General features: G+C 36.9%; 1 protein-coding gene across 1 annotated transcript in view; it reads right to left on the bottom strand.

Annotated features, from left to right (window-relative positions):
* Nucleotides 1–19,103, bottom strand: part of LOC150081916 (beta-1,4-glucuronyltransferase 1-like) — a 344,451-nt gene that overhangs the window by 247,323 nt on the left and 78,025 nt on the right. Inside the window, exon 3 of the mRNA XM_090379822.1 lies at nucleotides 8,909–9,931. Coding sequence (XP_090235948.1) covers nucleotides 8,909–9,931 — 1,023 coding nt within the window. The remainder of the gene's footprint in view (nucleotides 1–8,908; nucleotides 9,932–19,103) is intronic.

The following is a 19,103-nucleotide window of genomic DNA, read 5'->3' on the forward strand; positions in this document are numbered from 1 at the left end:
AGTTCCCCCCTGTACCTCGGATTTGCGAATTCTGTTAAACCACGCAGAAACAGCTACTTTGCAAGGCGAAATCACTTAAAAACATTAATTTTTATGACATTTAATTATTAACACAGACTGTTGACTTATACTCATTTAAAACAGACCGCTGTTTTCTTACTTGTCCTTCCATTTTAATTGGTTTTCTTGCTCATTTTGGGAAGTGTTAAGAAATATGAAAATATCTAATTATCACTAGAATCGCGTCATAAAGTGCATGCAATTTTAATTCAAAAATTAATGTAAACGTAATACAATAACACATAATGATGTACAAAATCTCTGGTAACGTGGATTAACGTTACCAGAATACGTTCATATGACATGCATTCTCTGCTTGAGAAGGAAACAGCTATTTATTCTGTGCATACTGCGCCCTAATTGTCATGTCCATTATAAAATGACTTCCAAACATTCTCTGATTTACCTAAATGACGAGCTGGTAAGCCTAATTGAGAACGGTAATTATGTTTATTGTCAGCATTTCCGCTTATTCAGTTACTCCAATTTTCATTTAATCTTATCAATGCTAACATTTCAATTAAAAACTTGGATTTTCAGTATACACAAATTTTCACACTTTTCGAAATATCACCGTTTTAATTGAAAACTTTTAATCGTGAAGTTCAATTGTTTCAGTTTAAGGTTTTCAAGTATTCTGACAGCCCCGGAACTTGTTTGTTCATTATTTTGAGTTCGTGCCAAGCAATGATGCGCTGGTATAATGCAGTGGTGGCCAACAAGTCGATCGCGGCTTTATTTTGGTCGATAACGACGAATTTTAAATAGTAGTAGTAGTGGCATGTGATGCAAGAAAGCATCAAATGTATGAGCTTATGCAGCATCAGCAAAAAAAAAAAAAAAAAATATCACACCATTCCCTCCAAATGCCTGTCCAGTTCCTCCTTAAATTTATTCAACCTATCAACTTCCACAACGACAGATGGAAGTTTGTTCCAGCAATTAACCACCCGCTGGCTAAAGGCAAATTTCCGCACATCTATTCTACATCTGTCTTTTCTTAATTTGAATTTATGCCCCCTTAGGTTCGTAATCTGAACAAGTGAAAGGATCCCATCAGAATTCAGCGTGCTCAACCGATTCAAAGAGTTATACACCTCAATCAGATCACCGCGCAGGTGCCTAGTCTCCAGCCACTGCAATTTGTAGAACTTAAGCCTCTCTTGGTAAGAGGATCTCTTCATTCCCCTCACCAATCTTGTTGCCCTTCTCTGTACACGCTCAAGCAAATCTACATCCTTCCTAAAATGAGGCCTCCAGACTTGTACGCAGTACTCAAGGCGTGGCCTGACCATTGCCTTATACAGAGGGACAATCACCTCCTTTTCCCTGCTAGCAAAATTCCTATATATCATTGACAAAACCCCATGATCTGCCCTGGCAGCCTATCTGCATTGCTCAGAAAACTTCATATCTGACTGCACAATTACTCCCAGGTCTTTTTCATTTTCTACCACCTTAAGTGTAGTACCACACAGTTGGTACGTTTCTCTGGGGTTACTTCTACCCATATGCAGTACTTTGCATTTGTCAAGTACCCTGGGGTGGATAGATCCCATCCACTCCAGGTGCTTTTCTTATGTTTAACTTCAACAATATTTCCTTTATCCGTTGAACCACGTGACTACTCTTGTCGCCGCGCAACCGCTAGGCTTGTTTAGTGAAAATTCACGCAGTTACGTTGTGGAGAGCATAGTGTAAATAAATAAATTTTCTGTTTATACTCCGGGACGACCAAACGGTCGGAGGCGTTCCCAAGATAGACAGAACACAAGAAACAGCACCGTATTCAGCAGTCACGGGCTTGAACCGCGGTCACTCAAAGCACATGTACTTATGCACCCGCGCGCCTGACACTAGGCTACGGCGGCCTTCGAGTCTTGATTTGTTCACAAGACGTTCCAGAGAGTAATTAATATAATAATAACCTTAATGTAAAAAAGTTATGTATGTGTCGAATTCTTATTTAGCTTACTTAATATAAATAACTGGACAGTACTTATACGTTAATTTAACCCTTTAATTTAAAATGAATACTAAAGAGTAAAATGTATCATTTTCATCCAGAGTGGGAACTAGAATACTTTTTTGTAATGATAAAAGAAAAATGTTGTTCTTTGATTTGCAATGCTTCCATAACTATACCCAAAACAGGAAATTTAGAAAGGCACTTCAACGCACTCCATGGTAAATACCAATCGGATTTTCCGCCTAATAGTGACCTTAGAAAAAATAAATTAAAAGAACTTAAATCCAGATTATTCGCACAACAAAATTTCTTCATGACATCTCATTTACAATCTAAAGCAGTAACTGTAGCATCATTTAAAGTGAGTTATCTTCTTACAAAAAAATGTAAACCATTTTCTGATGGTCATTTCATCAAAGACGCATTTTCAGAAATAACAGATTCTCTTTTTGAAAATTTTAAGAACAAAAATGAAATTAGAAGTGCTCTTCAAGATCTGCAATTTTCTCGAAATACTGTAATGCGACGTATCGAAAAAAATTAGTAAAACTGTGAGCGAACAATTACCTGCTCATATTGCTAATTGTGCGTCCATTTCTTTACAACTGGATGAATCTACAGACGTCAGTGATAAAGCTCAATTGCTCGTTTATTTATTCGTAATTGGTTTTCGACGATTCTACCACTAAAGAACTGCTGGGTATGGTTTCGTTAAATGAAACTATAGAGACCTTGATATATTTATTTATTTAACGCATTCAAAAATTTTATTGAAAAAATTAAATTACCTCTTTTTAAACTCGTATCAATAACAATAGATGGAGCTAAAGCAATGACAGGGCATCTTAACGGATTCATCGCATTGTGCCAAAAGGATGACGAATTCCCAGATTTTTTGAGTTACCACTGTTACATCCACCAACAAGTGTTAGCCAGCAAAAGATTAAATACTAAAAGTGTTATGGACATAGCTTTCAAAATCGTGAATTCCATCAGAGGACCATCTCTTAAAATGAGACTTTTCAAAATGAAACTCGATGAAAATGAACCAGATCTGATTTTGCACACAGATGTGAGGTGGCTGAGTCGGAGTAAGTTTCTATTGAGATTTCGAAATTTGCTGAATGAAATTAAAAAAATTGTTGATCAAAGGAGAGATGATTATCAGCAGCTACAAGATACGGGGTGGTGTGATCTGGCCTTTTTTGGCAGATTTTACCAGTAAATTAAGTGATCTGAATTTGGAATTACAAAGAAAAAATAAAAATGTGGGTGACATGATTAGTAGTATTTTTGCATATAAATATCAATTTTTGGCAATGGCTAAGGATCTCAAAGGAAAAAAATTCGATCATTTTGCAAATATGCAAGATCATTTGCAAAAATATCCTGTTTTTGAATTTAATAGACAGAAATGTTTCTGAAATTGAGAAAGTTGTGGATGATTTTGAAACCAGATTCAGTGATTTTAAAACAATCAAAGACATTGTTCAGTATATTTCTTATCCATTTAATGTGGACTTAAATTCGAAACAAATTGAAGAAAAAAATCGCTGAAATTTTTCACATGCAGAAAATATTACTTCAAAATGAAATTATTACTTTGCGAAACGATATCTTGCTATAAGCCAGATAATCAGAAAAAGACTTTTGGAAATATGTTTGCCGAGAAAAGTACCCAAATGTAAAAAAATGCAGTGAACTTTTAAATTGCTATTTTGTTCCACATATCTATGTGAATAGGCCTTTTCATGTATGAAAAAAACAAAGAATAGAGTGAGTCTTACGGACTTGCATACAGAAGATTCTTTACGGTTGGCCTCCACATTATATCCTAGAATTTGAAAGCTTGGCAGATGACAAGATATAAACTTCACATAAATTAAACATTTAAATACGTATGAATTTAAAATAAGAATTCTGAATTGTATTTAATTTTAAAATTATAAACAAAATTTTTCAACGTGTTGATTAACTTTTTTAACCATGTGCAATGAAATTCTTGAGATGGAAGATCGCGGCACATTTTGAAGAAAAAAAGTAGATCGCATCATAAATCGCATTCTGTGCGTATTCTAAGATCTACTTGTTACGGAATTAAAAATCAGAATTTCCGGAGAGAGGTCAGAGATGCCTCTTTTATCACCACATAAATGTGAAGCCAACATCACATGTGGTGATAAAAGGAAACATCACATGTGAGGATAACCTCGAAGAGACAGTCCTGGATAAGAGAAACTGATCTCCAGATGTCAAACATTTCGGATGATAAAACAATAGTATACTACCCCTCCTGTTGATGCCTGAGCAACAGGTCATAGTAATGAAGGACAATGACAAATTGAGAAAGTATTAATCGGGGTGTTTTTATACAAAAGATATTAGCGAAAAAATAATAATATGTTAAATTAAAATTGTAGACGCTATACAATCTATATCCACCGCGAGGGCATACCAAAATAACCCCATGGGCTCACATCTGGTGAGTATGGGTTTGGCACACCCAGGGTCCTGAGCTGGATATCATCATTCTTTTCTTTCTTGATTTCCTGATACTCACACTCACTCTTTCTTGATTTCCTGATACTCACACACTCTCTCTCTCTCTCTCTCTCTCAGGGTAATTCAGAATTTTTTTTTTTTGCCTGGTGCAGCAAAAACCTCAGGCTTCCTTACACCATAAGGCTAATAATAATAATTCAGTTGTCCTTCAAATTTTTCATCGCGTCCCGCGTTAAATCCATGCACAACTGATTAGCTGTTACCTGCCGGTTTTGCTTTACACATCGCACTAATGCTAGAAAGTCCCGATTCAGGAGTATGCGGTTTCACCCACTGTTTCCTTTTGCAAATGATGTCTTCCCATTAGATTTCCATTCAGACATCATCTTGGAAACAGTTCCTCGTAAAAAAATTTGCGAGTTCAGCTGTCTTAGTCACCGCAGCTCCTGCCAAATGTGCTTAAACAATCATGCCCCTTTCAAAATCACTTCAAGGTCTTTTTTTCATGACATCGTACCGGTAATTACAGGCAGTTAGGCTGGATTCGCCTCTAAAGACATGACGCTAAGCATGCTGGGATGTCATATGCACTTTTCATGCCTTTGTCAATGGCAAGCACACGCCGCTGTTTATCATAATCCTAACGCTTTCTGCAAAGCCTCGCGTTTCCATTTTTCTGGCCATTACCTCCAGATCAGTACACAACAGAGAAGCAACCATCAAAAAAGTTAATACGGTGGCGGACAAAAAAACTGTATCACCTTTAAAAAAAAAAAAGTAACATTTGTAGTGAAACATAAGATATTGTTAGATTACAGTCATTTAGTTTGTCGCAAAGCAAAGGTATTGCATCAGACAGTAATTGCAAGGTATTGCATCTGCCGTTTCTATAAATATGGCATTCGGAGGTGTAAGCATGGCTCCATATATTCAGTTCACACCAAGAAAGAAAAAGTGTAGCTGTTGCTCTGTCCCAGGAAGAGCTTTCTACACGTGCTATCGCTGATAAAATAGGCTGCCACCAGTCAACAGTATCCGGGGCGTTGAAATTAAAGCGTGAAACAGGTGATGTGAAGAGAAGACCTGGATCAGACCGATATCGATATTTGAAATGGCTATGCCTTCGTAATCGCCATGCTAGTGCTTCTGATCTAAAACTAGACTTTGAGATGGCCTCTGGTGTTGAAACAAGTGCACAAACTATCGAACAATAGCTTTTAGAATATGATCTGCATGCCTATCGGCCCAAGAAGCCTTTGTTGACCCAATAAATGAGTAAGAAACGACTTGCTTGGGCTAAAATGCACATTTCATGGACAAAAGAGCAATGGGACACCATCTTTTCTGACGAATCAAAATTCAACTTGCATGGCTCAGATGGGAAGCGTTATGTCAGAAGAGGAAAATCGGAGGCATACCATCCTGACTGCATAACACCGATCAAGTGGTCTAGGGTTGCATAACAAGCAAAGGGATGGGGCGAATTAAGTTTATTAACGGAATGGTGAATGCAGAAACCTACACTGCTATCTTGGAGTACCTGAAACCCGTTATTAGGGATCGCCACACAGGCGTCCAAAACTGCATTTTGCAACAGGCCTCAGCACCTTGCCATACAGCAAAATTGGTAAGTTTTATGCTATTTAGATTTAATGATGAATTTGTCTTCTTGTCTCACAAGGCTTTTAAAACATACACCAATGTTTTCCCTCTTTTTTTCCCTTAAGGTGCAGTCATACCTCAGAAATGCTGGCATTACAGTGTTGGACTGGCCGGCAACAGTCTGCATTTGAACCCTATTGAAAATTGCTGGTACATAATGTCATCTAAAATTGCTCAGAAGAAGCAAACAAGTAAGAATCGGCTGCAGGAGAGCATTGTAAAGGTGTGGTACCACAAAATTGGGCAACTGTATATCCAGAAGTTGATTAACTCTATGCCAGATCGTTGCAAGTCTGTAATTGCAGCTTGAGGAGGAACAACAAAATATTGAGGACTTATTTTGCTGATTTACAGTACGGTACATAATACTATTAAGGTAACTTGTTATTTCAGTTTGTACATGTAAATGCAATAAAATGTATGTTTGGTTGTCATGATTGCCATTTGCATGATTTCTCATATTTCCATTAATTACACATTTTACCCTTTGGGAAGATATTTATGGCAATTAGGTATATCAGGTGGAGTCTTTTTATGGATTTCATTCACAGAGATATACAGTATATCCCATCTAACAAATGCATTTCGAACATCTCTGCAACCCACAATGCAGCGCAAATCACATTTGCAAAATTCACAGGAGAGGCAGTTTTTTTGTACATCACTACCACAAGCCACTCTTCAAACATTGCATACCACAATGCTACACCATGACCTTACATTCAAGAAGGACTAGTAAACACTGGAATTTTAGACAGACTGCTATTACTGTAAGCAACTGGCTTAGCATCCATTTCATAGTGTGACATACAAAAATATTTGGGCTTTTATGGTATTAGTGATTCAACTAAACTGAGGGGGAAAGTTTTTCTACTACATGTTCATTATCCCAAGTTTTATCTGTACGAATTATAGATATAATATAAAAATAAGCATATTCATTAATGTCATATTGTCTTTTCTGTGGCTCACTGCCTAAAATGGCACTAAGTTTAATTTTTGACACTAATAGAATATGATATTTAAATTTTACATAAGTGAAAAAATACTATCTCATACTTATACATGTTTTTCAATATCATTATTTAATGAAGTACAAGTGTCTATAAATATTCAACTCATTATGAAGCTAAATAATTTTATTAGGTATTGTAAAACAGTTTGCTGCACGTAATAAAGCAACTCAAAGAATTTCTTATCACGCAAATGCACTTCAGTAGACCTCCACATGGGCACCTATGGCAGCCAGTAGAATGTCAAGATTGTAGCTGATTTCATTCCAAGTGTTTTGAGGCATCACTTGAGAAATGGAAGTCATTCCCTGTTCGATTCGGTCTTTTAACTCTGACATTGTAAATTTTTTTGCATACACCTTGTCTTTTATGTAGTCCCATACAAATAAATCCATAGGTGTGATTATCCAGGGAACAAGAAGGCCGTGGAATGGGACCATCCCAGCTGATCCATTGGTCAGGAAATTTTTTGAGGAAATCGCACACATGCAAGCTCCAGTGTGGTGGTGCTCCATCTTGCTGATAGAACACAGCAAAATCTGAGGTGCAGCATACAATTCAGGCATATCTATGTAATTTGCAGAGTTCACAGTATTTTTGTGGAAGAAAAATGCCCAATCATCTAGCTGAAGGACAATGTGAACCACACATTTATCTTGGTACTATCACACTTGTTCATGAACTGAGTGGGGATTTTTAGATTCCCATATACAAAAATTCTGTTAACTTTACCAGACAGGTAGAATGTTGATTCATCACTGGAAACAATATTTTCCAGAAAGTCTCATTTTCATCTATACAGTTGAAAATGTGAACAGAGAATTCCTCTCATTTTCATTTACCATGAGAATTTATTTCCTGGACTATATGCAGCCCATGTGTTCTATCAGCAAGTAGTAGTAGTGAGGCACACTGGAACTTGCATGTGTGCAAGCAATTTCCTCAATAAAAAATTTCCTAACTGATGCATGTGTGCGATCAGCTAGGATGGTCCCATTCTATAGCCTCCTTGTTCCCTGGATAATCACACCTATGGATTTCTTTGTATGGGGCTACATAAAGGACATGTTGTATACAAAAAAAATTTAACATCTCAGAGTTAAAACACTGGATTAAACAGGCAGTGACTCTTATTTCTCAACAGATGCTTCAAAACACTTGGAATGAAATTGGCTACCATCTTGTAATTCTACATGCTACCAAAGGTAGCCACGTGAAGGTCTACTAAAGTGCAGTTGCGTGATAAGAAATTCTTTGAGTTGCTTTATTATACCTATTATAAATCGTTTTGAATATTTTCATTAGATTCTTTTAATTGCATTAATTTGATTTTTAATTGTGTTAAATTGATTATTTAATTATTTATATTTTACTCTAATGTACCGGTAAGTTGTCGATTTTTTTCGTTTTAATTTCTGGAGGGTATCATACGGAAGTGTTCTACGCACTATATTGAGGTAAACTCCTCTTATTATTATACTAATATACCTATTATAATAAATATTTTAATTTAGCTTCATAATCAGGTGAATAATTTATAGACATCCTATATTATAACACTACATACTGTAATACTGATTTACTAATATTAATTGGTAGTATCATCAATAACATATCAAAATGGTAAAGTATAAACACCATATTTTAGCCTTATTTAATGAAAACAATTTCTAAGACAGTTAAAGAAATGTTAACAGCATACCTGACTGATTCTATTGAAGCCATATTGGCGAAAGCGTTCATCGTAAAATGGTGCAGAGTTCCTTCCTATGTAGAAAGGTTCCCATGGGTCTCTCCAGAGAACTTCAAACAGAACACCCAATTTATCAGCTGGTGGTTCACGTTGCCATGCTTCATAGTCTGTGTGTTTTTGACATTTCCAACACAACTCAAAATAGAATGGCCTTGCTTCCATTAGTTCTACAAGTTGAAGGAGACTTGTTTTATCTCTGGGTATATCTGAAGCTTCCTTCATCTCAAAAGCTGGCACTACGTACACTGTTTTGTCATCTCTGTGAGATTCAAGAAACAGTCTATTTTCTTTGGCAAATTCTAGAAAGTCTTCATGTAAGTGATCACTAGGAACCATATCGACATCTATAACAAAAACAAACTCAGTCAAAGCATTTCTCCTGGCAACATTACGCAATAAGTTGTTGGGATATGGCACGCCATGGACATAGTTCTCAATGTTAAGATTCTTTAGCCTATCTGAAAGAGAATCACACGAATCTAACACTAATGGCTGGGGTGATGGTGTTTTACTGTTGGGGCTGTTTAAAGGATAGACCAAGTGGAAACTAATATTATACCTAACAGCTGGAACACACCTTCTGAGATGAAGGATAGCATCCACTGCTAGTGGAATATTCTGAGTTAAACTAAAGATGGCCACAGATATGGGTCCATGCCATCTGGTGACAAGTGTTTCAAGATAATGCAAGTGATTTATACCCGACTGTGTCACCAAACTAACATCCTGACGGATGTGATTACGCTGACCAAAAGATTCAGCTCTTATCACAAAGTTTATTATTCTGTATTCACCACTGGAATCAAGTACACTGCTTTCTTTGATAGTCTCCAACATACGTGACATATCCTTTTTTACTTCTGCTTCATGGTAGTCCTGTTCCCCACTTTCCCAACTGCTTCTTCTCACTGCCTTTTGGCTGCGACTATTCTTTCTTGCTTCTAAACGACTTAATAGTGTCATGTGAATCACCTAAATAAGGAAAACAAGGAAGGGAAAAGAAAGGAAATTATATTTCTAACTATAAGAATGCTAATGATAAACATTATGCAATAATAACGAATGCTAATGATAAACATTATGCAATAAAAACATTATGCAATTAATAACAAATACAATGAAAAATTGTTCCAATATGCAGAGTACTTATAATATTATACAATCTTGTGTTTAGTACCGTACCCTAACCCAATGAGTAATTCTTGATATACAACTTTTAAACCATATATGAACACTTAAAATGTGTGTTGTATTCTGTAGGGAAGAAGTTAAACTATTTGAAAGTAGAAAGACACACTCTGCTCTGTGTAAGGGAATATTTAATTATTATTATTAGCATTAGTAGAGGCATATGATGGAAGAAAGCAAGCTTATGCAGCATCAGTCAAAAAAAAAAAAAAAAAAAAAAACCTCTCCCATTTCACCCCTCCGTTCATTCCAAATACCTGTCCAGCTCAGCCATCAATTTATTTTAGACTATCAACTTCCACAACAAAGGATGGAATACTGTTCCACCAACCAACTACCCGCTGGCTAAAGGCAAACTTCCTCACATCTATCCTACATCTGTCTTTCCTCAATTTGAATTTATACCCTCTCAGGTGATTATTCTGAGCAAGAGGAAGAATCCCATCAGCATTGAGCATGCTCAAACCATTCAAGGCTTTATACACCTCAATCAGATCACCTCACAGGTGCCTATAGTCTCCAGACACTGTAATTTGCAAAACTTAAGCCTTTCTTCATAAGAACAACCCTTTGTTGCATTCACTAATCTTGTTGCCCTTCTCTGTACTCGTTCCAACAGCTCTACATCCTTCTTAAAATGAGGCCTCCAGACCTGTATACAGTACTCAAGGTGTGGTCTGACCATTACCTTATACAAGGGGATAATCACCTCCTTATCCCTGCTAGAAAAATTCCTGTATATCATTGACAAGACACCATGAGCTACTCTTGCAGACTGTCTGCACTGATCAGAAAACTTCATATTTGCCTGCACAATTACCTCCAGGTCCTTTTCGTTCTCTACCACCGTCGGTGTAGTACCAGAGTTGATACGTTACTCTGGAGTTACTGCTTCCCATATGTAGTACTTTACATTTGTCAATGTTAAACTTCAGTTGCCACCTCTCAGCCCATTTGCTCAACTTTTCTAGATCCTGTTGCAGCAGCGTACTGTCATTATTGTCCTTAACGACCCTGCAAACTTTTGTATCATCTGCAAACTTGGACATTAAGCTTGATATACCATCATCAGTATCATTTATAAATACAGAAAACAACAATGGACCCAACACTGAACCCTGAGGGACTCCACTAATAACGTTAATCCACGATGAGCAGTGTCCATTGATTACCGCTCTGTCTTCTCCCACTCAACCATCCCTTTATCCATAGCAGCAATTTGCCTCCAATGCCACACTGCTCCAATTTGTTCAGCAGTCTTCCATGTGCAACAGTATCAAAAGCCTTTCTAAAATCCAAATATATGATAAAGCTATTCCCTGCATCCAGTTCCTTTGTGACCACATCATAGTATCCAATAAAATTGGTAAGGAAGACAAAACCATGCTGTGTCCGAGCTATAACTGAAGTCTTATCTAGATAATCCTGCGGTAATTATCTTGGAACAGAAGTTAAACTAACAGGTCTATAGTTACTTGTGTCGCCCTTTGATCCTCCTTTGTGAATTGGGATCACATTTGCACATCTCCAGTCCATGGGTACCTCCCCTGAGTCCAAAGAAGCTCTCATAATTATGGCTAAAGACTTGCTTACTTCCTTTGCTGCCTCCTATAATATAACTGGATAGATCCCATCCACCCCAAGTGCCTTTTTTATGTTTATCTTCAACAATTTCTCCTCCACTTTGCTCTCAGTTATTAAAAAATCATATAGCTCACTGCCAGAGTTTAACTCACCTCTGGCATTCTGGCATGAATGTAGATGCAAAATACTCATTTAGTTTGTTAGCCACCTGAGCAAGATCATCAACAGTTGAACCATCAATATCAAATGGACCAATCTGATTCATCCCTTTCCTTTTAGAGTTTACATAGGTAAAGAACTCTTGGTTGTTTTTCTTTGCATCCTTTGCCAAAGATTTCTCATAATCTGCCTTTGCTGCCTAATCTCTTTTGTGACTTGGTTACAGAAAAGCCTATATCTATCATAGGCTTCCATGTCACCCATTAATTTATATGTATCCCATGCATTTTTCTTCTCTATCATATGTCTCATTAGTTCATTTGACATCCATTTAGGCCTAAACCTTGAACAATAGTTCTTAGTTGGTATGTAAAGCCTAGTAGCTTCAAAGATAAATACTTTGAATGCTTCCCATTTTGAATTTGCTGTTGTAACTTCATCAGTTGGTCCCACCGTATAGAATTTAAATACTGTCTCAGACCACCGTAGTCGCCTTTACTAAAGCAAAAACCCTTCCCTTTACCCCTGATGGTAGTTACCTCTGAGTAAATCCCACTTCAGCACACTGTGCTCACTGCCACCTAGTGGTTCCTTTATCTGCAGATTCTTAATGCATGAAGAATCACTACTGATTATCAGATCAAGAGTATTACTCCCTCTAGTTGCCTCCCGAACTGCTGATGTAGGAAACAATCCTCCAATAAATCCACAAAAGCCTTGCTAGTGTGTGAGTGACCAACCCACAAATTCCAGTCAATATCTGGGAAATTAAAATCAAATCCCCCCCATTATAAGACTCTCTGATTTACTGGCCCACTATTTCTCTGTACAGTTTCTTATTATACTCATCAGAGTCATTAGGCCTATAATACACTCCTACTCTCAATTTTGATCTCCCAATGCTTATGTCACACCAAACTGACTCGACACTGCACTGTCCAGCGATGTAGACTGGCTTCACTTCCTTGGATTTTATGTGTTTCTTAACTAATAGCATAACCCCTCCTCCCTTCTTATCCTGTCTATCCTTCCTGTACACACTGCACTCCCCAAATTCCAGTTCTGCATTCCTTATATCTGTGTGACACCATATCTCTGATATCCCAACAATATCTGCCTTTGATGTTTTGAGCAATACCTCAAATTCATCAAATTTATTTACCAAACTCCTAGCATTGGCATATACACAAGTATACATGCACCTGTTCCTATTCTTAGCTACCCTAACACAATCCATGTGTTTACTTGTACCGCAATGACTCCCAGAAGTCTCTGAAATACCCTGCATCTTGTTTTCCAGGCTGCTGCTCATTCCAATAGAAGCAGTGCAAGAATCACTTTCACCTCTGCCAGTGGCTACTGTTAATCTATTAGTCCTTGTATCCCCCCAAGCTAGCAATTTTCCAACCCACCTAACACTGCCTCGATAGCATCAGCAAATATTCTGGCACCCTTTCTATTTAAGTGTATTCCATCCCTGTAGAAGCAGTCTCTCCTGTTAACAAGTACAGACCAGGTTGAAAAAAATTCTACCCCTTGGGCCTTGCACAATCTTTGCAGGGCCAAATGGATCGACAAGGCTCTCATCATGTACTCCCCCATATCGTTATTATTAGCCATATGGTGCAAGGAAGCCTGAGGCTTATGCTGCACCAGCCAAAAAAAAAAAAAAAAAAAAAAAAAAAAATTATGAATTACCCTGAGAGAGAGAAAACAAGAGTCAGACGTAGAAAGTAATCACCAAGAATAGATGAATGATGATATCCAACAGTTTAAAAGAAAAATAAAGCACTTAGGCTTGACTATAAGACAATGTTTTTTTAGCCTCTAATCTAAGACTTTCCTCAGTAGTATGAAGACAAAGAATCAAAGAATAGCAGTTACATTAGAAACTAACATTAGAAAACAGATCCACACAATATATAATTCCGAAAGGTCAGTTTAAAACAATACACACACAGAATTTTCTTTTCATTCTGGTTTTAGCCTTGAAATCAAAATCAAACCATCAAATTCTTAGCCTTATCTTTGGGCATGAGCAGATGTGCATTCCTATGAAAACTTACTTGCCTAGAAGACTGGATTACTTTTCCATTATACTCTCTAGGCCAGAAGTTTCTGGATGAGGGCCATTCAACGTGGCCAGTAGTAACTGTCATTGTCTTGGAAAATGGAAGGAGGACAAGATTTTTATAGGAGGAAAGCAGACCATGTTCTGTTGAGAATGTAGATTCTTTCAGAATGTTAATTGCAAAAGTGACTGAAACTGTCCTGACTGATGAGTCTCTTGGATGCCATAATGTGTTTCTTCTGCATATGTGAACTTTAATGTAAAAAGTGTAGCTCAATAGTTCCTTGTGTAGCTTTTTGCAGGATTATTGCCAAAGGTTTCTTAGGTTTTGAAAAATATTGTCACCAAATTGGTAACATCAAACATCTGGAAAGCATCTATGGGATGGAAGAAACTGTTCTGTTATGTAGTGGAGTAGCAGTGGATGTGAAATTGAGATAAATCCACGTACCTTCAGTATCGTTACTATTGACTGTAAATGCGACAGAGTTTCCTTACTTTTATGAAACGGTTGGTCCAAACATCTTTGCATCCAGTTCCTTTGTGACTACATCATAGTATCCAATCAAATTGGTCAGACAAGACTTCCCCTTAACAAACCCATGCTCTGTCCGAGCAATAACTGAAGTCTTGTCTAGATGATCCTGCAATACTTCTTTAACAAGTGCCTCTATGTTGTCAAGTGAAGTCTATGTTGATTTCTTTGTTTCTATTAAACTTATTAGAGATGAATAAAAAAGACTTCTCTAAAGTGTCCGTGTTGCTGAATTTTCTCCCTGAATCAAAGATCTTGATGTTGCCAAATTTAACATAGTGACCAAGGTCTATACAATATGATGCTATGTCTCACGTTGTGTGATTGCGTCAATGCCAATTTTTTTTATGCTCCTTTCATTTTTCCTTAAAAGCATCTTGAAGCTTGGCCATATATATGTGATCAAAATGCAGTTGATAAAGGATGGTTTTCTAATGCCACACTTTCCAATATATACTAGGCAGCGTGCGTGCACACACTCACCACTTTTCTTTATAAGCTATTATGGAATTAAATGGATTTTTAATCATCATTCAGTTATCATTCCTGAATAAAATGAATTGATTATATGAACTTTTAATGACTATTATAATCTATTATTATAGATTAAGATTTAAGTATAGTAAGCAAGAATTTCTTTAAAATTTCTTAGAAAAGTTCCAACAAATAAGGGAAAAAAAGAGGATATTCCAAAATTGATTGCAATATCTACTGCTAAATTTAAAGCAAAAAAGACATGATCACTTTAATGCAACAGATTGAAAAACAAGGTGTCAGGTTAAGCCCTGCTGCTGGTTGTCATGGAACAAGTATGGGTTGCATTAGGATAACTAAGAATAAGAACAGGTGCATGTATACTTGCATGTACACTAATGCTAGGGGCATTGTAAATAAATTTGAAGTACTGATTAAGTCATCAAATGCAGACATTGTAGGGATATTGGAGACATGGTGTCACTCAGACTGAAGCAAGGCCGAATTTGAATATGAGTACAATATTTAAGTCAAACTAAATGCAGCAAGGCATCATATGTTCAAGAGTATAAATTATCTATATAATATCAGTATAAATACACCATAGATAACTCTTAAACGAAAAAAAAACTACGATAGTAGTGTAAAAAGGGCATCATTTTTTCTGTATCTCATATTGTGCACCTCCTTCACAACTAGTTGCCTTGTATTGCACTACCTCAAATAAGTAATGCTTCACTAAAAGAGAACTCTTTGTGAAGGAGGTGCACAATACGACATACAGATAAAATGTCCTTTTTACACTACTATCGTAGTTTTTTCATTTGAGAGTTATCTATGGTTAACAAGTCATAATTTCAATGTCATTTCAAAGAGGTATCAAAAGCCATTCCAAGATCCAAATATATAAAATTTTTCTTTGCATCCAGTTCCTTTATGACTACATCATAGTATCCAATCAAATTGGTCAGACAAGACTTCCCCTTAACAAACCCATGCTCTGTCCGAGCAATAACTGAAGTCTTGTCTAGATGATCCTGCAATACTTCTTTAACAAGTGCCTCCATTAATTTCCCTGGAACAGAAGTTAAACTAAAAGGTCTGTAATTACCTGTGTCTCGCTTTGATCCGCCTTTGTGGATTGGGGTCACATTTTCACTTCTCCAGTCCATGGGTACCTCCCCTGAGCCCAAGGAAGCTCTCATAATTATGGCTATGGGTTTGCTTACTTCCTTTGTCTCCTTTAATATAACTGGATGGATCCCATCCACCCCAGGTGCCTTTCTTATGTTTATCTTCAACAATTTCTCCTCCACTTTACTCTCAGTTATTACAAGATTATCTAGCTTACTGCCAGAGTTTAATAATACACCTCTGGTATTCCCCTCCCTGAATAACTCCTCATGTGTGAATGTAGATGCAAAATATTCATTTAGTTTGTTAGCTATCTGAGCAGGATCATCAACAGTTGAACCATCAATATCAAGTGGACCAATCTGATTCATCCCCTTCCTTCTAGAGTTTACTGTTTTCTGCCACATGTCTAATTAGTTCCTTTTTTTTTTTTTTTTTTTTTGGTAGTTGTTGGCGCATCAGCTTCTGTGGCCATAATGCACCTCCCAAGGTTTTGCAGTACTTTGATCCAAGCTAGAGGCAGGATTCAAACCCCGCGACCTTTGGGTTGCTAAGCAGGCACTTCACCCACCCGGCTAGCCCGGTCGGCTAATTAGTTCATCTGACATCCATTTAGGCCTAAAACTTGAACAATATTTCTTAGTTGGTATTAAAAGCCTAGTAGCTTCCAAGATTAATTCTTTGAATGCTTCCCATTTTGAATTTGCTATTGGTAACATCATCAGTTGGTCCCACCATATAAAATTTAAATACCGTCTCAGACCACCGTAGTCAACTTGTGGCAGAGAATAAAACTGTGTGGGATGCATATAAATTATCAGGTGATACAAAAGCTATAGTAGATATAAACTGGTCTGTAATTAAATCACAAAGAAGGTTAGGCAAGCTAAGGCAGATTGTGAGAAGTATCTGGTAAAGAATGCAAAGGAAGCAGCAAAGATTTCAATGCTTATATTAACAGTAAAAGGAAGTGTTTGAATCACATTAGGCCACTTGTTAATGGTTTAATTGTTGATGACCTTGCTATAACAAACTGAATAGGTATTTTGCAGCTACATTCACATGAGCAATTGCTTTAGAGAAGGGGACCAGAACTTTATCAAACTCTAACAGGAAGCTAATTGAATCTGTGATAAATTTGAGGAAAGTGGAAGAGAAATTGCTGAAGCTAAACATAAAAAAATGCATCTGGAATGGATGGGATCTAACCAATTATATTATGGGAGGCAGCAAAGGAGGTAAACCTTAGCCATAACTATGAGAGCATCTTTGGATTCAGGGGAGATCCCTATAGACTGGAGATGAGCAAATGTATCCTCAATTCATAAATGGGGATAAAAAGGTGACATGAGTAATTACAGACTGTTTAGCTTAACATCTGTTCCATGAGAAATAATGGAGTCGAAAAGAAATAATGCAGGCACATCTAGACTGGAATGCAATTATATTGTAGTCACAGCATGGATTTGTGAAGGGGCAGTCTTGTCTAAACAGTCTGATAGGTTACTATGATGCAGTAACAAAAGAACTCTATGTAAAAAATAATTTTGAGATCATATACTTGGATTTCAGCAGTCTTATGATACTGTTGCCCATAAATCACTGCTGTACAAACTGGAGCAATGTGCCATTAAAGGCAAGTTGCTGCAATGGATAAAGGGATGGTTGAGTTGGAGAAGAGAGTGGTTATCGATGGGCTCCGCTGTTTGTGGACTAATGTTGTTATTGGAGTGCCCAGTGCTGGGCTCATTGTTGTTTTCAATATTTAGTAATGATAAAGGTATATCAGAGTGGTTAATGAGAGTAATCATGGTAAGATACTGCAAGAAAAATTAGACTAATGGGCTGAAAAATGGTAGTTGAAAGTTTAACATTGACAAATGCAAGGTACTGCATATGGATGACAGTATTCCCAGATTAACATATCACATGTGTGGTACTACATTCAGAATAGTTGAAAAAGAAAAAGACCTGGTGTTAATTGTGCACTCAGATATGAAGTTCCCTAAGCAGTGCAGAGAGGCTGACAGGGCATTGTCAATTATATACAGGAACTTTGCTAGCAAGGATAACGAGATGATTATCCTTTCTATAAAGCCATAGTATGCCACATCTGCATTACTGTATAAGGTCTGGATTCTTCATTTTAGAAAAGATGTAGATCTGCTGGAACAGGTGTAGAGAACGGCAAAAGGATTGGGGAAGGGAACAAAAGGTTGTTCTTACTAAGAAATGCTTCAGTTCTGTAAACTGCAGCATCTTAAGACAAAGAAACCAGCAAGAAAATCTGATTGAGGTGTTTGAAGTCTTGAGTGAATTAATAAACCCAGTGTCACTGCAGATGTGTGGAAATTTGTCTTCAGCTAGCAGGCAGTTGATTGTTGAAACAAACTTCCATCTGTTGTTGTGGAAGGGAGTAGTTTGAAAAATTCAAGGAAGAACTAGACAAATCCTTGGAGAGGATAGTTGGGTAAGATCGATAGGTTTTTTTTTTTTTTTGGTTTGTGCTCTAGTTTAAGCTTGTTTTTTTGCATCATTTGGCACTACTAATACTGAATAGAAACATGTCAAAATAAATTTTTGTTTATACTAAGGCACAACCACCAGATCATTGGAGGTAATAATAAATTATTAATACAAACATTAATCATATTTAGTATTCACAGGCTTTAACCCTAGTCCCTCAAAGAGAGCGTGCTTCTGACCACTCAGGCCTATATAACATGTAAGACCAGAGAAGTTTGCAACTTCAGCATTGTTTGACTGAAACAAATATACCAGCATAACAGTTAATTTGAGTGCATTTTTGTAGCAGCATACTGGCTAGATCTCACAACATGCATGCAAGTTTGTGTACTTTATCAAAGGACTACATTTAAGCCAATTTATATGAAAATCACATCAAGTTAAAATTACTATAAAGCAATGAAAGAAAAAAAAATTTAAAATTACATAGGGGTTTATGAACACTATGATATGCATTCACTGGCTTTACAAAA

Source organism: Mastigoproctus giganteus, chromosome 8 (assembly GCF_048544385.1).
Source record: "Mastigoproctus giganteus isolate SK-2022 chromosome 8, ASM4854438v1, whole genome shotgun sequence".
Taxonomy (NCBI): domain Eukaryota; kingdom Metazoa; phylum Arthropoda; class Arachnida; order Uropygi; family Thelyphonidae; genus Mastigoproctus; species Mastigoproctus giganteus.